This window comes from Mustelus asterias, chromosome 2 (assembly GCF_964213995.1).
Source record: "Mustelus asterias chromosome 2, sMusAst1.hap1.1, whole genome shotgun sequence".
Classification (NCBI taxonomy): Eukaryota; Metazoa; Chordata; class Chondrichthyes; order Carcharhiniformes; family Triakidae; genus Mustelus; species Mustelus asterias.
In genome coordinates this window covers 53139716-53166060 of record NC_135802.1, presented here as the reverse complement: position 1 = coordinate 53166060, position 26345 = coordinate 53139716, and the positions used below count along the sequence as shown (strand labels likewise).

Genomic DNA, 26345 nt, shown 5'->3' with positions numbered 1-26345 from the left:
GTTCTGTGGGTTGACCCACAATGCCATTAGGGAGGGAATGCCAGGGTTTTGACACAGCGACTACGAAGGAACAGCGATATATTTCCAAGTCAGAATGGTGAGTGGTTTGGAGGGGAACTTGCAGGTGGTGGTGTTCCCATTTTTCTACTGCCCTTGTCTTTCTGGATGGAAGTGGTTGTGGGTTTGGAAGGTACTGTCTAAGGATCTTTGGTGAACTGCTGCAGTACACACTGCTGCTGTTGAGTGTCAGTGATGGAGGGATTGAATGTTTGTAGATGTGGTGCCAATCAAGCGTGCTACCTTGTCCTGGATGGTGTCAAGCTTCTTGAATGTTGTTGGAGCTCCATCCATCCAGGCAAGTGGGAAGTATTCCATCACACTCCTGATTTGTGCCTTGCAGATGTTGGATTGGTTTTGGGGAGTCAGGAGGTGAGTTACTCGCCGCAGTATTCCTAGACTCTGACCTTCTCTTGTGTAGCCACTGTGTTTATGTGGTGAATCCAGTTGAGTTTCTGGTCAATGGTAACGCCAAGGATGTTGACAGTAGGGGATTCAGTGATGGTTACACCATTGAATGTCAAGGGGTGGTGGTTAGGTTGTCTCTTATTGGTGATGGTCATTGCCTGGCATTTGTGTGGCACAAATGTTACTTGCCACTTGTCAGCCCAAGCCTGGATATTGTCCAGATCTTGTTGCATTTGAACATGGACTGCTTCAGTATCTGAGGAGTCACAAATGGTGCTGGACATTGTGCAATCATCAGCGAACATCCCCACTTCTGACCTTATGACGGAGGGAAGGTCATTGATGAAGCAGCTGAAGATTGTTGGGCCTAGGACACTACCCTGAGGGACTCCTGCAGAGATGTCCTGGAGCTGAGACGACTGACCCTCCACAACCACAACCATCTTCCTATGTACCAGGTATGACTCCAACCAGCGGAGAGTTTGCCCCCTGATACCCATTGATTCCAGTTTCACTAGGGCTCCTTGATGCCACACTCGGTCGAATGCAGCCTTGATGTCAAGGGCTGTCACTCTTACTCACCCATGGAATTCAGCTCTTTTGTCCATGTTTGAATCAAGGCTGTATTGAGGTCAGGAGCTGAGTGACCCTGGCGAAACCCAAACTGGGTGTCACTGAGCAGGTTATTGCTGAGCAGGTGCTGCTTGATAACCTCTTCCATCTCTTTACTGATGATTGAGAGTAGACTGGGTGGTAATTGGCCGTGTTGGATTTGTCCTGCTTTTTGTGTACGGGACATACCTGGGCAATTTTCCACATTGTTGGGTAGATGCCAGTGTTGTAGCTGTACCAGAAGAGCTTGGCTAGGGGAACAGCAAGTTCTGGAGCACAAGTCTTCAGTGCTATTGCCAGAATGTTATCAGGACCCATTGCTTTTTTAGTATTCAGTGCCTCCAACTGTTTCTTGATATCACGTGGAGTGAATCGTATTGGCTGGAGACTGGCATCTGAGATGCTGGGGACCACTGGAGGAGGCCGAGATGGATCATCCACTCGGCACTTCTGGCTGAAGATTGCTGCGAATACTTCAGCCTTATCTTTTGCACTGATGTGCTGGGCTCCTCCATCATTGAGGATGGGGATATTTGTGGAGCCTCCTCATCCAGTGAGTTGTTTAATTATCCACCACCATTCTCGGCTGGATGTGAAAGGGCTGCAGAGCTTAGATCCGATCCATTGGTTGTGGGATCACTTAGCTCTGTCTATCACTTGCTGTTTTTGCCATTTGGCATGCAAGCAGTCCTGTTTGGTAGCTTCACCAAGTTGACACCTCATTTTTAGGTTTGCCTGGTATTGCTCCTGGCATGACCACCTGCACTCTCCATTGAACCAGGGTTGATTCCCTCGCTTGATGGTAATGGTTGAGTGGGGAATATGCCGGGCCATGAGGTTGCAGATTGTGCTGGAGTACAATTCCGCTGCTGTTGATGACTCACAGCACCTCATGGATGCCTAGTCTTGAGTTGCTAGATTGGTTTGAAGTCTGTCCCATTTATCACGGTGATAGTGCCACACAACACGATGGAGGTTGTTCGCAAAGTGGAGGCAGGACTTCGTCTCCACAAGGACTGCACGGTGGTCACTCTTACCGATACTGGGAGACAATTAGAGTTAGCCAAGTCTGAAAGCAAAAACAAATGGGCAAATTTGGCCAGCGCCTTTTATCATTTTATTACTGACAATGATTTAAAGAGCCCCAACCTTGAAAATAAATTGGGGCCACCAGGAAACGTTAGTAATGGGCGGTGAGCTAACTCTGCCCACCGACTACCTTGTTATGCAGCAGCGATGTTCCTGCTGCTGTACAGTCAATCCTTTCCTCTTCACATGGACAGACTTGCTTTTGTTAGTTGGAGTCCTGCCAGGTGATCACCATTCAATTCTGATGACCCATAATCAAGGAGAGTACGTCAAAGTAAGACCAGTTTCGAAAGGGCAGGCTCCGAGTGTTTCTTGCTGCAACTCCACCACAGAGAGGAGAATCCCAGCCTTCAGACTGTTAACTGGAATGGTTAATCCAATGTCTACATCCTTAAGATGCCTGTAACTCTGTCAGGAATAAGTCTGATTCAGAATTCATACTATTTTCTTTGCCAAAAGCACAGCTCCTGGAGTTTCTCCTGGAGTTTGCTAACCTCCTTTTCGATAACAAGTGGGACAAATGGAAGGTTTGGAAAAGCTGAATGTGACCCACTTTGATTATGGAAATTTCCCACACGACATGTAGTTTGTTGTGAATACCTACATTTGGATATATATAATAAAATTCAGGAATTGAACAGCGAATTCTGCTGTGGGATATAATTCACTGCAATATATCATGCGTCATAACATAACATTCTGGAATCTACAACTATTCTGGCATATTTCCTCAATAACTTTAGTTCGGGTGCAATGCAATTGTTGGACAGTACGTAAACATGGTTGAGTTATGACAACGAAACATATATTCCAGGATGGCCTTGAAGGAATGGATCTTTGGCCTGGCTCTTATAAGGCCATTGTCTTTTGGAGCTTTTTTATGTTAAGGGGAAATAGGCACTCAAGGGTTAGCAGGTGTATGGAGTGTTGCTTAGCTCCGTTGGCTGAATGGCTGATCTGTGATGCAGTGTGATGCCAGCAGTATGGGTTCAATTCCTGTTCCAGCTCAGGTTATTAATGAAGGCTCAGCCTCGCCCTTGCCTGAGGTGTGGTAATCTTCAGGTTACGTTACCACCAGTCAGCCCTATTCCTCAAAGGGTAGTGGTGCCTATGGTAATCTGGGATTATGGGTAGGTTTATCTTTAGTGAGCACAGGCATACTCAATGAGACCAAATGTACCAGCTGATCTAACAGTGGATGTGGGGATCACCTGAGGTCAGTCTGGGATCATGGTCTGAGCCTTTGAAATTTTGACTCCAATTTTCTTTTCAAGTGATTATTAATTTTCCAGAGATCGGTTATACCTTAATTCTGTGATAGTACTGTGACTTTAAGAAATGTATTTTTTAAAATCCTGTTTTCTGCAGTTTATAAGCAGCTTAGTTTTTTTTTCATTGTTGCTGAGCTGTCTGCTTAGAAGTCCTTTTATTGCTGCTTAAATGGTTTAAATGGGGTTTTGTTTATTTTTAACCTGGGTCTAATGCGATGTCCTGGCATTTTACGACTTTACGACCCTTTTGAACTGTTTGGGGGAAGAATGATTGACAAGTCAAGTGGGACAGTTTTAAAAAAAATTTTAGTTAGAAGCTGTGGGGAATCCAGACTGACAACAGTGTTTGTGTTTGTCTCTCTGGTATTATAAATTCAGCTGGATAGAAGGAACAGGGCTTCCTGCCTTCCTGGAGTGAAAATTCTGCTGTTGGTGGTTTGCTAGCTAGTAACCAGAGGCAAGGATTGACTTTGTCTGTTGCAGTGGTTCACTGGCTAAAACCTAAAGGCCAGTAGTGGCATTATCTCTACCTCGAGTCTGCTGGAAGTTACAAGCTGGGAAGTCAGAGTTTCAATTCTCCAACCAAAGGACCAAGTTGCAAAATCACATGAGCATTGTTATTTCCTGTGGTAATCTCAAAAATGTTGTTTGTTTATAGGACTTGTTTGGTTGGAATGGTATTTAGCTATTAAGGTTTATACAATATCATGGTTGTTTCTTTTTCCTTGTTTGTAATTGGTAAAAGTTATTGCTAATTTTCTTTCTAGTGTTAACTGTATTCTTAAATAAACTTTGTTTGAAAACAGCTCCCTAGTGGGTCATTTGAATCATACCTGAAGTGAAAGATCTCAAGCTTACCCTAGCCAAATTCAAATTGCAAAACTTATTATCTAGGCTGACTTCATAAAATACTTTGGAGTTTCTGACCTGAATTATAACAATTCGATGGAGGCAAGAGTTGGAGGCGAGATGGAGGCACTCCTTTGGCTTGGGTACTCATAAAGAACTGCCCAACTTGGCTTATTCTTAATAAACAATGACTAAGTCTAATTCAGAGTTGGTGCTAGCTCTTTGCCCAATTCAGCAATAGCACAGCAACACTGGAGTCTGCCTTCTGGAGGTTGCCATCGTTCCTTGTGAATGCTGCCCAAGAAGCCTTAGTAAGTTCCTGCAGTGTATCCTGCAGATTGTGCATCTTGCAACTAGGCTGTGCAGGGAATGGTGCTTAAGCCAATGATTATAGTGCGATTTCTCATCCACTTCAGTGGTTACCCTAATAGGGACTCAGCATAAGGTTGGAAGCCAGTAAACTGAGGGAGAAGAAATAGCCAGCATCTTGAAGGGTGGAGTAATTGATTCATCTGGTTAATCAACTATTGCACTAGCAATTTATCATAATGGTATGAGTAGAGTAGATGGACTTGGTCTTTTGTCTTGTAAATATATCAGATATTGTAATTGTAAATAATGAAGAAAAAACATGAATTCAATTAAGTATTATAGCAAGTTGATTATTATTTTAACCCTTTATTACTCAAGGGAAAAAGGGACAATGGTCCAGGCTGGGATATCACAAGGGCCCCTAAAGATTATTAATTAGATTTTTTTCCCCATAATTATCTAACTGTAACTCCCGGGGTGGAATTTTGTGTGTTTATTAGGTCGTGGGATGGGGGAGCAGAGGGGGCAGTGCTAGACATTCTTAGACTTAATGGTGAAATAAGGTTTCTTAATAGATGAGCGGCACAATGGTTAGCATTGCTGCCTCTTAATGCCAGGGACCGGGTTCTATTCCAGCCTTGGGTAACAGTCTGTGTGGAGTTTACACATTCTCCCCGTGTCTGCATGGGTGTTCTCTGGGTGCTCCAAAGATGTGTGGGTTAGGTTGATTGGCCATGTTCCAATGTTCCTTAGTGTCAGGGAGATTAACAGGGTAAATACATGGGGTTACAGGAATAGGGCCTGAGTGGGATTGTTGTTGGTGCAGGCTCAATGGGCCAAATGGCCTCTTTTTGCACTATAGGGATTCTGTGATTCTATGATACATTGATCTGTACAACATTCAACCCTCTGCAAATTTGGTGCCCTCCCAGGACCCAGATACTCTGGTGGTGTGAGGAGATTCATCACCTGACAGAACCAGTTAGTGTCATTCCAGTGTAAGTGTCAGGATTGGAACTCATTAAACTTCAGTTGCCTTATGAATGGAAGGATTTTGAAAGTATTCACAGCATGTGAATTGGAAGGGAGCAGTATACCTATGAGGGCTGCTGTGCACCAAGCCTGAGTGAAATGGATGTACAAAAATCCAATATTGTCATGTGTGGGTTTCCTCGGATCATGTCTAGGTCTGTAGTAGAATAATTGATAGAGATTGGTTGGTATGATTAATCAATGACTCCACGAGCAGTGTATCATGTGACCATCAAAATGGTCATCTAGATTAGCTATATGATTTTATTCTAAATTCCAGTGGTGAAGTATGAGTAAGAAACTTTATTGTAAATATATCAGATATTGAAAATGCATATAATTAAAAACATACATGAATTCAATTAAGTATTGCAATAATTTGCTTAATACCTCAATCCATCAATGTTCCCTGAATTGCACAGTTCAAATTCCCAGGTCATGTTCATTGTAGATCTGCCCCTGCTTTCTGCTATTAGTCGGATTATATTGAACTACGATATTGTATTTGAACAGCAACAATGAAAGGATCATTGAAAAATCATTGGTGTAACAGAACCAGGAAAGAATCTGAATAATTATCATATCATTTTTGTATAATTATGTTCCAACTAAATATGGCTTGTAACTTTTGATGCACAATGTATATTGTATTTGACTGATTTGACTATATTTTTAAAGATTAGATTGCACTGAATTTAAAGAATTAATGACCTGTCTCACTGACAAAGTCATATTATTTATTGTGTCAATTATGTTAAAGTGAGACAGGTCCATTTAAAACAAAGATGAGGAAGAATTTCTTCTCTCAGAAGATAGTGAATCGGTGGAATTCTTTACTGCAGAGGGCTGAAGAGGTTGGGTCATTAAGCATGTTCAAGACTGAGATAGACAGATTTTTAATCAAGACTTATGGGGATAAGGCGGGAAAGTGAAATTAATGGTATTGCAGACTCAATGGACCGAATGGTCTACTTCTATTCCTATGTCTCATGCTGTTAAGGTCACTGCGATAGTATACTAATGGTCAACTGAAGCAAAATCTAATATTAAAGCTTGATTTTCAAGTGACCCATTTATCAGATGGGTAGTGGGTAGGAAGGATGGCAGATTGAGCCCACCACCCATCTGATGATGTTTCATGGAAGTCCAAGTAATTTTCATGGTTGGGATTCATTTGAACACTATCAGTGAGCTGTCTGTGCATTTGCAGCACTGACAGGCAGCTTGCTGATTGGGGTGGGATGCGTGATGGGTTTGTAGAGGATGGGAAATCCAACAGTTCCATGCTAGATCCATCTTTCACCTTAAAAATCAGATTCCAGGCAAAATTAAGGGTTTTGGTTGGAGAAGGAGGTAGAGACTAAGCATTACTGTGTAAGGTCCAGCAGTGAGCGTAGTGTTTCTTGTGGGATCAGGAGGACCCTTAAAACTACTTGAGAAATTTGAAGGTACATCCAGTTTTAGGGTCTGCTAGTTTGACCAGTTAATATGCAGGCTTAATAGGGCACATGCACTGCAGACACCAAGTATGCTAGCATCAAAATGGCATTAAGAACCAATGTATGTTTAAGAGAGCAAATAATTTTCTATAGTAAACATTTGAGGGATCTTTTTCCAACTGTGCAGAACAGACAGTGGCAGACTGGTTTCCAATTTAAGACCCTCTCCAATTCCTCTTTACATCGATTTCACTGCCTGGTCCATTATTGTCACTTTAACACTGTCATCAAGTGTTAAAGAATAACCTCTTTGGGAACATCTCACCATAATAAGGATCTACATTAATACAAGTAGTATTCATTATATTATTTATAATGTCAATTATGTTAAAGTGAGACAATAGATGACTGCTAACTCAACAGACAGTATTATTGAGAATGGGGCAATTTTAACTCTTGGAGGATGTGGAAAGGACAGGGAGGGATGGATAAAACTATCAAAAATAGGAAAATAGACTTTACTTCACCAGGAATGATTCCACTTTCAGTTGGTCTGGGATGAGGTTGGTGTTTAGGATAGCAACCTACTCTCCAGATGTGGGTCAGGAATTATAATATTTAAATATCTTAAATGTCATTATTCCAAGAGGTTTGGAATATTAAATTCCAGTGTCGAACATTTCTGCAGTATTTCTATTCAGAGTGGACTAATCATATGTTTTCAAAACATATTATTCAGGTGGAATGCCTTTGGTCAAATGTTTACCTTGCCTAAGTCTCGTCCTTTCCTTTCCCAACCCTGTCGGATTCTTGTGACCATTCTGTCTACACATGGAGTTATGAGAATCAGCTTTAAAACTAACACAATGCAGGGAATCACCATAGACAGCAGGTACCCTGGCGGAAGCCCCCATTTATACACTGTAGGCTTTAGAAATTTATTCCATCCAAGAACTGCAGTATGAGCTGTGCACAGAAGCAGTGTGACATGACCCAGCTTCGACTGGAAGAAAAGGAGAAATATGTTAGGCAGGATTCATTATTCAAATTTCTGTCATACTACCACATAAAAGTAAGGAAGTGTTGCTGCAACTAAACAAGGCGTTGGTGAGACCACACATGGAGTACTGTGTACAGATTTAGTCTCCTTATTTGAGGAAAGATGTTGTGGCGTTAGAGGCAGTTCAGAGGAGGATCACTAGATTGATTTCAGAGATAAAGTGTTTATCTCATGAAGAGAGATTGAGCAGTTTAGGCCCATACTCTCTAGAGTTTAGAATAATAAGAGGAAATCTAATTCTGGGATATAAGATGATAAGAATGACAAAGTAGACGTACAGCGGATGTTTCTTCTTGTGGGGCAATTTTGAACAAGATTTGGGATAAGGGATAGCAGATTTTCATTGGTCTGTAGAATTCACTACCCCAGTGTGAGGATGCCAGGACATTGAGTAAATATAAGGAGGAGATGGACAGATTTTTAATTTGTAATGAGTTGAGGTGTAATGGAGAGTGGGCAGGAAAGTGGAGTTGAGGCTGAGACAAGACAGCCATAATCGTATTGAATGGCAGAGCAGGCTCGATGGACTGAATTGTCAACTCCTGCTCCTGGTTCTCATGTTCTTGCATAATGACCCCTGGACATAGGAATATTGGAACAAGAGTATATAACTTCTATACCTTGTTCTATCACTAAATTAGAGCCAGGCTGAAATTTACCTCAGCACTACTTAACCCACCTTGGTCATATCTCTTGATACAATATGAATTAAACATATGAATTAGGAACAAGAGTAGGCCATTTGGTCCTTTGAGCTTACTCTGCCATTTGATAAGATTATGGCTGATCTGATTGTGGCTTCAACTCTATTTCCCTGACTCCCACTCCATAACCTTTGACTCCTTTATTGATCAAGAATCTACCTTGGCCTTAAAAATATTCAATAATCCTCTCTCCATGGCTCTCAGTGGAAGAGAATCCTGCAGGCTAACAACTCTGAGAGAAAACTCTGAGAGAAAATTGATATTGGAATAGTGTAGGTTAGATGGGCTTTAGATTGATTTCACAGGTCGGTGCAACATCGAGGGCCGAAGGGCCTGTACTGCGCTGTAATGCTCTAATGTTCTAATGTTCTGAAAAAAAACAGAAAACATTGCCTTCTTATGTGGGAATCCCCTCATTTTTAAACTGTATCTCCGGTTCTAGAGTCCATCATTGGGGGAAATACTTTTTCAGCATTCACTCTGTCAAGTTCCTCAGGATCTTTATAAGATCAACTCTCATTCTTCTAAACTCCAATGGATACAGACCCAATACGTCCAACCTTTCCTCGTAAGATACCCCCTTCTCTGAACTGTTCTGAATGCAATTATATCCTTTCCTAAATAAGGAGACCAAAACTGCATGCAATATTCCAGATGTCATCTCACCAATGCCCTGTACAACTGCAATAATACTTCCCTATTTTATATATTCCATTCCCCTTGCAATAAACACCTTCCTAATCACTTGCTGGACCTGCATACAAGAGGTAGATAGATTCTTATTAGGCAAGAAAATCAAAAGTTGCTGGGGATAAATGGGAATGTGGAATTGGGAACACAAACAGATCAGCCATGATCTTATTGAATGGTGGAGCAGGCTCAAGGGATTTCCTTCTGTTCCTATTTTGTATGTTCGTATTCAAAATCTGAATTCTCAGTCTTGAAGACATCACTTGACCTAATACTCACGGCCTTTTGTGAGAGAGAATTCTTGAGCTTTCAATTTAAAGGATGTTTGAAGAATGAAAGTTCCTTTCATTGGCCTAGGAATGTTATTCTTGGACACCTGGCACAGTGGTTAGCGCTGCTGCCTCACAGCGCCAGGGACCGGGTTCGATTCCCAGCTTGGATCATTGTCTATGTGGAGTCTGCACGTTCTCCCTATGTCTGTGTGTGTTTCCCCCGGGTGCTCCGGTTCCCTCCCACAGTCTGAAAGACATGCTGGTTAGGTGCATTGGCCATGCTAAATTCTCCCTCATTGTACCCAAACAGGTGCTGCAGTGTGGCAACTAGGGGATTTTCACAGTAACATCATTGGGGTGTTAATGTAAGCCTACTTGTGACACAAATAAATAAATGTTATATTGATAGTTATACACTGCTTCTTAGTTATGTTCCTGTTTACTTGACTCCTTATTATATAACATAAATATATAATAATGAATGAACCTCTCTAAGTGACGAATGAATTACCTGAACAAATCGGAACTCTCTCCAATTCATTGCATTGCTGACAGATGGAAGGGATGTTACTCCAAGCAAGCAGAAGACAAAAAAGCCCAAAATTCCAAATGCATAAAATAAATCACTGCGCCAGACCCATTTCATCTCCATCTCTGAGGTTGCGTTGCTTTTCATCTGTGTTGAAAACAAGAAATAAACTGCATGAAGATACAAAAATATGTGTTACCTATCTATGTAGCAGCTTGACAGTTTGACATAGCACTCTCAGAGAGAAACAATTCTATTTTGACCAGGCTGGGCTTTTAACCACCTTCTTGGATCACAATGCTTGGATTTTTTGTAATGATAAAAATAGCAATCCTGCTGGTACCATTGCTATACAAATAGAAGTTTGAACAAAAGCTATTCATTTCTTTCAACTTATTCATTCAGTCATGCCCAGTTACAGGACCAAATGTGACCATTTCATGTACCTATATCCACAATTTGTACTGCTCTTTGCTAAATCAGAATTAATTGATCCAATTCTCTTATGTATGCTCCAAACAGGCTAGCAACCATTGAATAAAATATGTACTAGTATAAATGGAGATGCTGAATACAAAAGTAAGGAAGTCATGGTGAATATTTATAAAGGTCTGGTTAAGTCACAACTTGAGTATTGCGCCCAGTTCTGCTCACCACACATTTGGAAGGATGTGAGGTGTTTTAGCTACAAGGTTAGGTTGGAGAAGCTGGAGTTGTTCTTCTTGATGCAAAGGAGCTTGCGGGGTGATTTCAACATTATGGCAGGGTTAGCGAGGGTAGGCAAAGAAAAACTGTTCCCATTAATTGATGGACTAAGGAGAGCCAGGGTTAATGTTTCAGATAAGAGGTACAGCGGGGATGTGAGGTAGAACTATTTTAATGCAGCAAGTGGTGATGACCTGGAACTTGTTGCCATAGAGGGTGGTTGAAGAGGAGACCATCATTGATCTCAAAAGAAAAATAAATGTACAATATGACGGAACCAGCGGGGAAATGGATTGATTGGACTTTTCTACAGAGAGTCAGCATGGACTTGATGGGCAGGATTTAACCAGGTCCGTCCACCATGACAATCAACAGAACATCTGATGGACCAGCAAAACGTCAGTTGACTTAGGGTCGGAATTCCCAGTCCTGGTGTGGTGGCTATCAAGCCAGGTAGCTCGAGCTGGACTGGCCTTGATTACAAGTGCCATGGATTGTATAATTTTTGCTCCAGGGTTGGAGGGCAGGTGGGGATGGAGTGAGAGTCGCTGACCCCAGAAGCTAAGCATAAATGCCCATGGGGATCAGTGAGAGCAGAGGTGGCCGAGTTAGGCGGCCCGTCCTGGTTTTCTGGGATTTTGCTCCCATTGTTTCAGAAACTGTGGCCCTCTATCCTTCACACCTTGCACCTCCTCCCACCCTTTTCCACGGCCCCCCATAACCTCTATGCAACTCAATGCCAACCAATGTCCCTCCACCCACCTCTATGGTCCGTCATAGCTTCCATGCCACCACCAAAGCCACTCACCCAGTATCCATCATGGGCAGAACTCAGGAGACTTCAACAAACTTCCTCCAATCTTGCACACTTGATAGAGAAGCAAAGCTCCCATTCATAAAATCTATGCAAAGCTTTTAAACCTCCTTTAAGAATACACTTCTATTCACACCCCATGTCAAAGACATCCAATCCTTGAATAGCCGATTTAAACTGTCAATCAAATTGTGAACTCGGGACTGCAAGCATTTATAATGACATAATAATATCCCTGGGGGAGATGTCAACAAATAACTGTTGAATCTGCATGATCAGATGGTACATTCTTTTTTAACCTTTACTGGATGGCTTGTCAGTCACAGCAATCCAGCAGTGATTTTTTTTCAACCCTCAGTGACAGTTGCAGCCTGTCTTTTATTAAAGTTTAAAGAGCAGGTGATATAAAAATACTTCAGATCATGATAGTTATATGTCCCTTAACAGACCTTGAAGACTGTTTATGTCTGCTCCATCAATTCCTAACTCCCATACCGTGCATTAAAGCACTTGCAACAGCCAAAATAAAATCTACTTGAACTCAGTGGACTTTATGCCCACCATTTTTAAAAGTCCATAGAGTCTTTCTAACACTATGAAAATCTGTCCCCATGACTCAAAAAGCCACCAGTTGAATTCTCTTAATCTCACTGCATAGTACAATGAAGTGTGGGATCCTCAAAATGTGGGATAGATCTTAATGTTATGCAATAGTGCAGAATGGATGACAACATGCTGGCAATCCTTTTATATCACTTCTACTTTTTATTTCCATTGAACTTCTTGCATCATATTTCCTCAGGGGCTTCTCCTGATTGTAAAGGTGGTGGATTAACAGAGCCTCTGCCAATATTTTGCTTAAATTACAGCGGTCAGTTAGGAGAAATCCTTGAGGAAATTCCCAGCACATATTACCTGTAGTGTATTGCAACCCAAAGAACCGAAAATGGCATTAATGGAATGGGGTAAAACAATCTGTAATGTTGAAGACTTTGCTGGTTCTTGTGATATCAGGAAAAATGTTGTACTTAGTTGTTGGCACCTGGGATTAACAGTTGAAGCTACACTGAGAATTTTGGATTGTCTGGAGCACAAAGAGGAATTAAAAGCACAGACAAAAAGGACAATGCACCGTGAACAAAGAGTTCAAAAAATAAAAGCAATATGCAAGGTGTTGACATTCTGTTGGTAGCCAACACGAGCATAAATGGGAAATGAAATGAGTGGACGGTAGCAGAAAGTGGGAAATAAAATTGGACTGCATGTATCACATGCTGCCAGGTCATTAATAGTCACTTTGCATCACCAACCAAGATCAATTTCACCCCTGTGAAGTTTGGGAAGTGAGTTACAACATGAGAGACAAAATTCAAAGCTGAAGACTCTTGGAGTGAATATTTTCTGTATCTGGTGCTGCCACTGGTTAAAGAGCACAGGCTAGTCAGCATGCTTTGGAATTCATCCAAGGCGGTGTTGAGGGGTGTATTTGAGGCCAGTGACATATCCAAAGTGTTCAAGGCAAAACTCATACAATTCACGAGATCATGAAGCAGCTATGGATGAGGACAGTTATCCTTGTTCATTTCTACAGCGACAAAAATACTACAGTCTGCTCGTTACAGCATTCATTATTTTATGTTTCTGGGCTACGTTATAATTGAAGGCAAGAGAATGTCACACAAATGCATTAAACCCCATATACTAATATCATAAACCACTTTTCCAATTAGTTACTCATTGCCTGAGATAACAGTTACATTTGAAACGGGTGCAGGCTCCTAATATTGTAGCTCTTGAAATTTATTGAACTGATATTATATCACATGACTTGTAGGGTGAGACATTCCTCCCACTGGTGGGTGAACAGCAGGTCAAGACCTGGCAATGTGACAACTATGCAAGTTTCTGGAGGTTTAAGGTGGGAGGGGAGTGGTAAAATGGTGCCCATTGGTATACTGCCAAAGGAGGAAAAGCCACAGTTGACGAAAGGGTCGTGTATTCTTCTGTACATGGAACACAATCATGGCTGAGGAATTGGCCTGGTGTGGGTGGTGGTGGTGGAGTATGTGGGGGAAAATGGCTTCAGCTTTAGAAAAGGCTTCTAGGTTTTCTAATTGATGTAAACCCAGTAATGGGACACCCAAAACTGGCCAACTATCCCTGATGGGACTCCCATTATCAACCTATTCTGTCCTGTCTTTCTAGATGACTGACTCCGCTTCCACAATGGGACCCTGGTGATTAGTCAGCACTCACCAGCCCCACCCACCATGATGTATGACCTCCTCTACCATCCCAAATGAACTTACCACTGCTCCACTCCCTGGCTGCCTTTCTGCCTGATGGACAGCCAGACTGCCAACCTGCCAAGCTTACTGCGAGGAAACTTTCTGTATAAAAATAAATCTGGTTCTGCCTGGGCTGATCATTTCTTGTGGACAGATGACTGCCCAAGGGATCTGTAATGGTGGGGATGGGGTCCTACCAGGGGCTGGGTTGCTGCCAAGATGTTAGAGTGCAGATGCAGGAGGAGATTAGACATTGTGCATGTGGAAAGTTTAAAGGTCCAAATTACAGGACAAACAACATCCCAAACTCAGCTTGAGACACAGAGCAGTGGAAAAAAATAAGGGACAATTGATCACCATTACCATTATGTTTGGTGAACCTATGTGTAACCCATGCCCATCATCCCTTTCCAACTCAGAGTTAATTTGGGCGCCTATGCCTCTGTTACCAGATTTGTGTACATACACCCCCAGCTTTTTTGGTTCCTGGGCCCTCTTTAAAATTGTTGATGCCATCTAATCTGTCCTTTTCCTTCCTAAGCAAATGGATTAGTTCACACTTTCCATGTAACATTTCATTGGGCATGTGGAGGCTCCTCCACTACATGGACTGCAGCGGTTCAAGAAGGTAGCTCACCATCACCTTTTTAAGGGCAGTTAGGGGAGAGCATTAAATGCTGGCCTAGCCAGCGACACCCATGTCCCACAAATGGATAAAACATTTCTGCCCATTTCACTAATTAGTCCTCCTGAAGTCAGATGTTATCCTTCTCACTTTTATATGTTTCTGAGCTTTGTGAAGCCATGCATTGTATACCAAAGTCCAGGATATTAAGATATATCACAAACAAGAATAGCTCAACACGAAACAATGCCACTGTCTATTACCCTCCGGCCTGGAAAACAATGTTACTATCCGCTGTATTCTTTCCCTTAGCCAATTTCTTACTTCACCCTTTAATCCTATGACTTGCAATTTTGTTAAAAAATCTATTGTGTAGATTATTATAGAGCAGGGTAATGATAATCAGAGTGTGGCAGGAAGGGACAGAGCGTACAAATTTAAGAGTGTACTGACAGATGAGGTCAAAGATTACAAAAATGATAAATGAACAGAATTAAACACTCCATATCGGAATGTTTGCAGCATTTGTAACAAAATGAATGAATTGTTAGCAGAAATAAATATATATGACCTGATGGCCATACAGCTACTGGTGAAATTGTTTAATGCAAAAAAAATCTGCTGTGCGCTTCTGTCTCAAGTTATGAATAACTTTGTTCTGTGCTTGATAACGTTCGTGATGCAAATGCTATTGGTCGCTCCTCCCAAGTTGCCATAATGTAAGATACAACAGCAACCACCCTGTAGGGTGATGTATCCTATATTAGTTTCAACTCTGGGTTAAAATGGATCAATATCTCGGATTGCTTAAGAACGTCCTCCTTTGTACATACTTTCACACTCTTTCGTCCAAATCCATTGTTGGTTCGAAGTGACTTGAGTAGCATTGCAAGGTTTGAGATGAACTTCCCATAATAATTGATTAGCCCTAAAATGATTGCAACTGTGACACATTCTGTGGCCTTGGCAAATCTAGGATCGCTGTCATTTTGTTAAATTCTCAGTGGAGGCCATCCTTGCCTATGGCATTACCGAAATAACTGACGGTTGATTTGAAAAATTCAGGCTGCATTTCTCTTGACATTCCAGTGTTTCCTCTAAAGTTTATTCCTGTTCACTTTTGCCTGTAATTAGAATGTCACCCAAATAACATTGGACATCGTTGAGGCCAGTTAAGATTTGGTCCACTGACTTCCGGAATATGCCCGTTGCTGATGTCATTTTGAATGGTAGGCACTTATATTGGAACAATCCCTTGTGGGTAACAATCATTAGCAGTGGTGCGACTCAGTTGCCGCCCTCATGTGGAGGTATAGAACATAGAACATTACAGCGCAGTACAGGCCCTTCGGCCCTCGATGTTGCACCGACCAGTGGAACCAATCTAAAGCCCCTCTAATCTACACTATTCCAATATCATCCATATGTTTATCCAATAACCATTTGAATGCTCTTAATGTTGACGAGTCCACTACTGCTGCAGGCAGGGCATTCCACGCCCTTACTACTCTCTGAGTAAAGAACCTACCTCTAACATCTGTCCTATATCTCTCACCCCTCAATTTAAAGCTATGTCCCCTCGTGCTAGCCATCACCATCCGAGGAAAAAGGCTCTCACTATCCACCCTCTCTAATCCTCTGATCATCTTGTATGTCTCTATTAAGTCACCTCTTAACCTTCTTCTCTCTAACGAAAACAACCTCAAGCCCCTCAGCCTTTCCTCATACGATTTTCCCAACACACCAGGCAACATCCTGGTAAATCTCCTCTGCACCCTTTCCAACACTTCCACATCCTTCCTATAATACGGCGACCAGAACTGTACGCAATACTCCAAATGCGGCCGCACCAGAGTTTTGTACAGTTGCAGCATGACCTCCTGGCTCCGAAACTCAATCCCTCTACCAATAAAAGCTAACACACCGTATGCCTTCTTAACAACCCTATCAACCTGGGTGCCAACTTTCAGGGATCTATGCACATGGACACCCAGATCCCTCTGTTCATCCACACTACTAAGTATCTTACCATTAGCCCAGTATTCTGTATTCCTGTTACTCCTTCCAAAGTGAATCACCTCACACTTTTCCGCATTAAACTCCATTTGCCACCTCTCAGCCCAGCTCTGCAGCTTATTTATGTCCCTCTGTAAACTGCCACTTCACTCCGCACTGTCTACAACTCCACCGACTTTAGTGTCATCCGCAAATTTACTAATCCATCCTTCCACGCCCTCATCCAGGTCATTAATAAAAATGACAAACAGCAGTGGCCCCAAAACAGATCCTTGCGGTACACCACTAGTAACTGAACTCCAGGATGAATATTTCCCATCAACCACCACCCTTTGTTTTCTTACAGCTAGCCAATTCCTGATCCAAACCACTAAATCACCCTCAATCCCATGTGTCCATGTGTATGGTTGGGACAAGTCTATCTTGCTGAACTGAAGGCGTATTGGACATGACAGAATATCTGATGAGGATGAAAATTTCAAAAATGAAACCGGAGTAGTAAAGTTAGATGGACAAAAAGTAAAGATGGAAGTAGATACAGAAGTTGCTGTATCACTTTTCCCAGAAAACATAAACAATCTGAAGTTGAAACCCTTACCAATTAAACCTTCAAACGTAATCCTGTAAGTTTATACCGAGGAAGTAGTTCCACTAAAGGGATATATCATGGTTCAAATAGAAGCTAATGGTCAGTCAGCTGAATTGACTCTGCAGGTAGTAAAGGGAAATTTTCCTGCACTCTTTGGAAGAGTGTGGTAACGCAAAATCAAGCTAAACTGGGCCAGATGGATGTCTGGTGGGGGGGGGGGGGGGGGGGCGGTGGGGGGTGTGGGGGGGGGGGGTGGGGGGTGGGGGGGGGGGGGAGGAGGCCAGATGGATCTCTGGTGGGGGGGTAGGAGGAGGGAGACCAGATCATTCTCTGGTGGGGTGGGGGGAGGGAGGTGGGCCAGATGGATCTCTGGTAGGGGGCAGGGAGGACAGGAGCAGGGGGATCCGCTGCTACTCTGTGGGCATTCGGTGGGAGGGAAGTGGGGCAAGGGTTGTGATCGGCTTGGATAGCGGGGGAGGGGGGGAGCGGTGGGTGGATAAGACGGATAGTTGTGGGGGTGGGGCAATGTCTGTGGGAGCCATCGCTCTCGGGCCGCTTTATCTGCTTTTTGTGACCCAGGAGTGATGTAGCAGGGGAGCGCTTTACAAATTTTTTTTTTACTGCACATGCGCACTTGAAGGCTCCGATTGGAGCAGCAGCATTTTGGGCACGATAAGCCCTGCCCACAGCGCGATTCAGACTCGCGACTTTTTTTCAGGCTGAGTGCGTATAGGGGTGCCGGAGAACAGGGTTTACAAGTCAGATCTGAATCATGCCCAGATTCAGCACTTAGAATCAAAATGGTAAAATCGCCCCCATGGACTGCATGGTTCAAGAAGGGAACTCACCACCACTTTCTCAAGGGTAGCTATGGATGGGTAATTAATACTGGCCTAGCCAGCGATACCCACATCCCATGAATGAATAAACAAAAAGTTTAATATTCTCCATTACACTTTGGCTTAAGAAATGGATGGGGATCATTTGGGTTGGAGGAACTGGATGAAGGAAATGTGGATTGAAGAAGTTTGCTTGTCAGACCTGCTGCTTAAGACTTGCAGATGCCACCAATGAAGGCATGACCATAAATTAACAAAAGCAAAGTAATAGAATTATACCATTTTATAAGTCTTGATATTAAGTATATATCCAAAAATACTGCCCCTATTTAGTTCCTCTTTTGTAGTCTTTCCAAACCACAGAATTCTTGAGCTGAGCAGAGGATTTATGTCTTATTTTCCTTTTATTTTTCTCTGTGTCCCATATGGAATTGTAGACCTTCACATGACATCCCTTCTACTCTTCCCAGAATGATTAGGTGAGACAGGACCCACATCACAGTGTTTTACGTTCCAAATTCAGTCAACTATCCTACTTCTGATAGAAGAATATTAAAATAAAAATACAGTATTAGTACAGGAACAAGCCTTACCACGGATGCAGCATACTGAGCACTCCTCCAGTAAAATGAATATCGAAGTGGTTTGACCAGTGAATAAAAAACATGAAGGAAGCCATAGGCAAATGATACAAGCCCAAGCTGCTTTCGACACAGCATCCACTTGTCGAGCCAGTTGGGGAATCTCTTGTATTTTGTCCCTCTGTGGAGTTGGAGGAATGCAGCAATCACACCCGGAAGGTAAACCAAGCCAAGCAGAATGAGACAGACACTTGGAAAAACATGATTTGGTATGGAAATCATTATCTGATAGGTCTGATCAACATTCTTATTTACGTAAGAATAAATAATTCTAAGCACAACATGGTATAAAAAGAAAAATACTGTGAGACCAGCCGTTATAATAAATGGCAGTCTCCACATCGGAAAGAGCTGGAGAGGGTAGCTCTCCAGTTCTTCGGCTGCTAAGAGATATCCCTGGTCCAAAGGAGTGAGCCCTATACTCCTGGCAACATCCATTACCAACTGCTTAGACTTATTGTCATCTCCACAGACAAAGACCTGAAACACAGAATAATAATTTTTATAACCGGTGAAGATATTGTTGCTACAATTCAATATATTCAGCACACTCTAATATTTTTTTTGAAATACAGTTAACTGGTCAGTGTAGACAATAATTTTAATTGATCCTTGCTAACCTCTTTTCCCTCACATAACACTGTGATCTTACCTGACTGCTGGCATCCAGACTGCCTGACTGCAGGGCCCAGGCTGAAACTGTGTTGAATCCCTTCACCACATTGGCTCTGGGAACCAGCTGAGACAGATACTGTGCATTGGACTCAGGGTATTGGTTCATTCTGAGATTGTTGCTTACATCCACCAGCACTTTTCCATCCAGCAAATCAGACAGAGCCAGAAGAAAATCATAGTTCTCCCTATGGACTGCCAAGAAAATGAGCTTGGATGTTTTCAGGGCCTCCGCTTGGCTAAACACTTGCGCTCCACTTGGCAGCAGGACGGAGTTCTTTGGATCTCGGCTCCCAAATACCACTGGGTAACCTGACTTGAGCAGCCTTATGCCCAAAGATCTGCCAAAGTCCCCTGTACCAAGAATGCAAATTGTGTCCTGCTTATGGTCCAACCTTTTTCTGCTGCTGGTCTGATGAAGTAGGATCTGGCCTGCTGCATTGTTGTCCATCTCTGAAAGATAAAGTCAGTAGGAATTTTACAATACTCTGATCAAACAGCTCCTATAAATTAGAACATAACAAGCATTAGCTATACTGGTATTTATGTTTTTCTATTTTGTATCTTCCTCCTTAATTTTAATCTTAACGTTATAAAATGTTCTTACACACGTTTTTCGATATAATTTTTAAAGTACTTTTGTTCCAGCATGGATATGAGCACTGGAATCCTCTGCACCAACAATATTTTCAAGCACTGGTACTATTTTTGGTTTCTGACCCTGTACAGGTCAGCATTGTGATAGCTGTTGAGATCTTCTGGGAGCTGGCAGATAAGCAGGCTGACATCACGCTTGCCATCTGATTAAAGGTGGTGGGCAGAACATGGATGTGAGTTGGTTAATTGGAAGGTATGCAGGAATGTCCAGTCGGAGGCCCAATTGGGAAAGGTGAGCATTGCTGAAGATGAGGGAGACCTCAGAGGCACCTTAAAATGTTGACAAAAGGCTCCAAAACCTGTTTAATAAAACACGGCCGAGAACATTTAGGAGCCTCAAATTGGAGTGGAAACCCTTGCACAAGAATACCTGAGGCTGTGAATAGACTGTGTTGAGCTCTCATACAGGCATTTCATTCAAGCTCGAATGGCCCTATGACCTCCCATTGACAGACTGGCATTGAAGCATACTTTCCCGACATAGCAGGTGGGCGGGGAGCGGAGTGTGTGATGCTGAGATAATTCCATTAATTTCAGAAAATGGCCGTTGACTCAGGGGAGGCCTTAATTATCACCTGCCTGCCTCTTCCAGACTAATTGCCCTTGTGAAACTAGTCTGATGGCATTCGAATGTGGGTGAGCCATTCTGGTGTGGTTTTCGCAGGTTTCCTGGGTGCCCCCACCTCCTGAGGTCTGGAAGATTCTGCCAGTGTGTGACGCTAGTTGTGTCACTATTAGGAACACTGTACAACTCAGCTTTTCTCATCATATCTGATGATATCCTTCATAGAAACAGAAACATAGAAGATTGGAGCAGAAGGCCATTTAGCCCTTCAAGCCTGTTCCACCATTCATTACGATCATGGCTGATTATCCAACTCAATAGCCTAATCCAGCTTTCTCCCCATAACCTTTGATCCCATTCACCCCAAATGCTATATCTAGCCGCCTCTTGAATATATTTAATGTTTTGCCATCAACTACTTCCTGTGGTAATGAATTCCACAGGCTCACCACTCTTTAGGTGAAGAAATGTCTTGTCACCTCTGTCCTTAATGGTCTGCCCTGAATCCTCAGACTGTGACCCCTGGTTCTGGACTCCCCCATCGGGAATATCCTCCCTGCATCTACCCTGTCTAGTCCTGTTGGAATTTTATAAGTCTCTATGAGATCCCCCCTCATTTGTCTGAACTCCAGCAAAAACAATCCTAACTTAGTCAATCTCTCCCCATACATCAGTCCCGCCATCCCCGGAATCAGCCTGATAAACCTTTGCTGCACTCCCTTGAGAGCAAGAACATCCTTCCTCAGAAAATGAGACCAAAACTGCACACAATATTCTAGGTATGGCCTCACCAAGACCCTGTATAATTGCAACAACACATCCCTGCTCCTGTACTTGAAACCTCTTGCAATGAAGGCCAACATGCCATTTGCCTTCTTTACTGCCTGCTGCACCTGCATGCTTACCTTCAGCGACTGGTGCACAAGGGCACCCAGGTCCTGCTGCACACTCCCCTCTCCCAATTTACAGCCATTCAAGTAGTAATCTGCCTTCTTTGCTTCCAAAGTGAATAACCTCACATTTATCCAAATTATACTGCATCTGCCATTGATTTGCCCACTCGCCAACCTGTTCAGATCATTTTGAAGGATCTCTGCATTCTCATCAGAGTGCACCCTCCCACCCAACTTGGTATTATCTGCAAACTTTGAGATGTTACATTTCTGTTCCCTCATCCAAATCATTAATATATATTGTGAATAGCTGGGGTCCCAGCACCGATCCTTGTGGCACCTCACTAGTTACTGTCTGCCAATTTGAAAAACACCCATTAATTCCTACTCTTTGTTTCCTCTCTGCCAGCCAGTTTTCTATCCGTCTCAATACACTTTCCCCAATCCCATGCACTCTAACCTTGCACGATAATCTCTTGTGCGGGACTTTGTCAAACACTTTCTGAAAATCCAAATATACCACATCTACTGGTTCCCCCTTGTCAACTCTACTAGTTACATCTTTAAAGAATTCCAACAGATTTGTCAAGCATGATTTCCCCTTCATAAATCCATGCTGACTCTTATCCTGCCACTACTTTCTAAATGCTCTGCTATAAAGTCCTTGGTAATGGATCTTAGAATTTTCCCCACTACTGATGTTTAGCTTACTGGTCTATAATTCCCTGTTTTCTCTCTACCTCCCTTTTTGAATATTGGAGTGAAATTAGCTACCCTCCAATCTGCAGGGACTGTTCCAGAATCTATAGAATCCTGGAAGCTAACTACCAATGCATCCACTATTTCTAGAGCCACTTCCTTAAGTACTCTGGGATGTAGATTATCAGGCCCTGATGATTTATCCGCCTTCACTCCCATCAATTTTCCAAGCACCATTTCTCTACTAATATTGATCCCCCTCAGTTCTTCCCTCTCACTAAATCTTGCTTTCTGCAACATTTCTGGCATCTGATTTGTGTCCTCTTTTCTGAAGACAGAACCAAAGTATGTATTCAGTTGCTCGGCCATTTCATTGTCCCCTATTATACATTCCCCCATTTCTGTCTGTAGGGGACCTACATTTGTCTTCACCAACCTCTTTCTCTTCATGTATCTATAGAAACTCTTAGTGTCAGTCTTTATGTTCCTTGCAAGCTTACTTTCGTACTGTATTTTCCCCTTTTTAATCAATCCCTTGCTCCTTCTTTACTGAATTCTAAACTGCTCCCAATCCTCAGACCTATTATTTTTCTTGGCCAATTTGTAAGCTTCTTCCATAGATTGGATAGTCTCTCTAATTTCCTTTGTAAGCCATAGATTGGCCCTCTTACACATTTTGCTTTTGTGCTAGACAGGAATAAACAGTTGCTGCAGTTCCCCTGTGCGTTCCTTGAATGTTTGCCATTGCCTATCGCCTGTCATCCCTTTAAGTAACTCTCCCCAATCTATCCTCATAGTTTCCTTTATTAAGATTCAGCACCCGAGTCTCCGAATCAACGACTTCACTCTCCATCTTGATAAAAAATTCTATCGTGTTGTGGTCACTCATCCCCAAAGGTCTCATACAGCGAGATTGACAATGATACCCTTCTTATCACACAATACCAAGTCTAAGGTGGCCTGCTGTCTATTTTGGTTCCTCCACATATTGGTTCAGAAAACTATCCTTTATACACTCCAGGAATTCCTCCTCTACAGCATTGTGGCTAATTTGGTTTGCCCAATCTATGTGCAGATTAAAATCACCCATGATCACTGATGATGATGAGTTCATGATGAACTCTCAAACATTCAGAAGCCCCAAATCTTCATAGGATCACTACAGTGCAGAAGGAGGCCATTCGGCCCATCGAGTCTGCACCAACTCTCCGAAAGAGTATCTTACCCAGGCCCACCACCCCGTCCTATCCCCTTAACCCCACACATTTACCATGGCTAATCTATCTAACCTATACATCTCGGGAAACTAAGGGGCTATTTACTATGGCCAATCCACCTAACTTGCACATCTTGAACTGTGGAAGGAAAATGGCACCCAGAGGAAACCCACGCAGACACGGGAGAATGTGCAAACTCCACATAGACAGTCATCCAAGGCCGGAATTGAACCCAGGTCCCTGGCGGTCTGAGGCAGCAGTGCTAAGCACTGTGCCACCGTGCTGCCCTTATATCTTATATCCTACCTGAGTCTGTGGCTTAACTGATGAAGGATCCTTTTGAATGAGTATTACAATGGAAATTGCAATGATAAAACCCTGCCCGTCTGTTTTTGTGACATCAGGAGATGAAATACTGATCAATCCCAAACCTTTGAAAAACATTTCAGAGACTTATCAACAGGTTGCTAACTTGATATTACTGGATCTGAACCACATCTGTCTTCACAGCTTCCATCTCCTTTAGCTAAAAGTATTGGGCAATGGCAGGATATCAAGCACTATGAAGCAGTCTAAATGGAGTTCATACAAGTAATCAAGGCTCTGATGAAAGTAGTATTTTTGCTGCTCGATGCGACTGAGTGAAATCTACCCTTTGAACAAAGAAACTCATTTTATTAACTATCTTAAGTCGTTCTTACAACTTTGCCTGTAAGTGGCCAGCAAGTGCTACACATTGCTTTCTATCCAACGGAGGGCACGAAGAACAAACTCTGACTACTGGCAACTGCCTGTATTTCTTTTGGAAATAGTCTGCCCCAGAAGCCCTAGAGAGGCCAGGCCTGTCTCTCAAATGTAGGTGCCAACTCTCTCTGTGCCACGGTTATACTGGAGGGGAAAGCCGGTGAATTGTTAGCGCTGCATAACATTCCACTAAATACGGGCAATCATTTCTTTTATTTATGAAAAGAGCTGTATGCATGACTGGTTCAATAAATAGTTTCAAAGAAAATTGCTGTCATGCGAAAGAATCCAAAGCAAACAATCAAAAGTAACCTGAGGTCAAAGATCAGGCTGCAGGACAAATTCACAAATTTTTGGCTCATTTAGTGTTGTTCCTCCCTGGTATCTTGAGAATGGTGAACTTATATGCAAATTATACTCAAGAATTATAAAGCTCATATAAAGCTTTCATTAATTATGAAACAGAAGCAGAAAGTTTCTAGAAGTGGAGAGGAGGTCAGAAGAGAGAATGAGTCAAGCTTTCACAGAAGTAACAAATGTGTTATCTAATTGTCGAATGAAGGATGTGCCTTGTACTGAACTAGAAGTTGCATCCACTCCAGTGATGCTTCAAGTGAAAGCAAGAAAAGAACACGAAGAGAAATATTAGAAAACAGATGGTCTTGTAGATGTATTGAAATTATTTGTGAATCAAACACTTGCTTGTTAATAACAATTCCAGTTGGTAAAACCAATAAGTTCATAAAAGTTTTTAAACAAAATAATTTATTGAAATGTACAACAAATTGTATCATAAGCTCTGAAAATACATAATATATTAAATGTTCTTACCTTCCTTATTTTGGTTGGCTGGGCTGGAAATTGAGGACAGTTAAAGTAAAGAATAAACAGAGCTTTCACTTGAGATGATGTGAAGATAAAGCCTTTGGCTGTTTATCTTTCAAAGCAAGCCTCATATTTAAAGACTGTGATCCAGCTTCTGAGGTTAGTGTGCCTTTTGCTCCACCTCTTTGCATTTCTGCCAAAACTGGAACCCTGCAGCAAACGCTTGACGACATGTGGTTTCTAATGAGCAGGCATGACCACAGGAAAGTATCAAATTTTCAGGCTAAATATCCTTTTCACATGGTTGTTCAACAATGAATTTTAAAAATGTGACCAGCCAGCTCCTCCGTGACATCATGATTGTTCTGAGACTTAGCTTCTGCCATGGAACGATTACAATCAGTTAACAATTAGGCTTGCTCAGTGATAATACTTCTTCCAATATTTACATCTTCATATTTTAATCTGGTATAAAGGGACACGTACGAATAACATATTTCATTTGACCAGTTTTCCTGAATCTGTCTCTGCACTTTAAAATGATTTCTAATCAGCTTTAGTTAATTTTATCACAAATTGTAACAACTTGTAACGCTTCTGAAATCTTCCAGTGTTTCTGAATGTATCAGTGTACCTCTCTTACCTGCACTTGGGAGATATGCCATCAGTTGTGTTTCCCTTGCCTCCTATTCATTAAGCCATCAAAAGACAAACTAGCTGAGGTATTATTTTAATACCTACATTTTTCTTTATGTCACCCTGTTGCCTGCACATGATGGATGGCTGCCAGATTCTCCCTCCCCATTCCAGAAGTTTCTGGACTATGCATGTTCTTTCTCCTTTACTCCTGTCTTTGCTCATTTTGTCTTTCCCCAAATCTCTCCATTTCTTACATTCCACAACTTCCTCGACTCTCAGCTACATCTGCTGTCCAGGCAGTCGCAGATTAATTCCTGGCCTGTGCTCAGTTACTTGCTCTTAGCCAGAGTTCAGCACCCCCAAGATAGAGCAGTACAAACATTCCACGCAATCTATCCCATTAAAAATAAATTAACTGCTAATACAGTTCTTTCCTGTGGGATCACTGTTGTTTGCAAAATGACCATCTTGTTTCTACACAATAATGGTTAGACTAAGAACTAGTCCAACACAGTATATGTGAATCACTTTCTTTCTCTTATTTTGTGAGTCCTTCTATGTTCATTTTCTTATTATTAATGATTCATTTCTTC

At 42.2% G+C, this 26345-nt stretch overlaps 1 protein-coding gene across 1 annotated transcript; it reads right to left on the bottom strand.

Moving 5' to 3' along the window:
* Window positions 1–5913: 5913 nt before the first annotated feature.
* LOC144507874 (metalloreductase STEAP4-like) lies at window positions 5914–25787 on the bottom strand. Its single transcript, XM_078235313.1, has 6 exons — window positions 25757–25787; window positions 25120–25578; window positions 19494–19966; window positions 18794–19321; window positions 10307–10471; window positions 5914–8072 (listed from the first exon to the last, which is right to left on the bottom strand). Exons 3-6 carry the CDS (start codon window positions 19962–19964, stop codon window positions 7824–7826), a joined length of 1413 nt encoding a protein of 470 aa, XP_078091439.1. The 5' UTR covers window positions 19965–19966; window positions 25120–25578; window positions 25757–25787; the 3' UTR covers window positions 5914–7823.
* Between the last annotated feature and the right edge of the window lie 558 nt (window positions 25788–26345).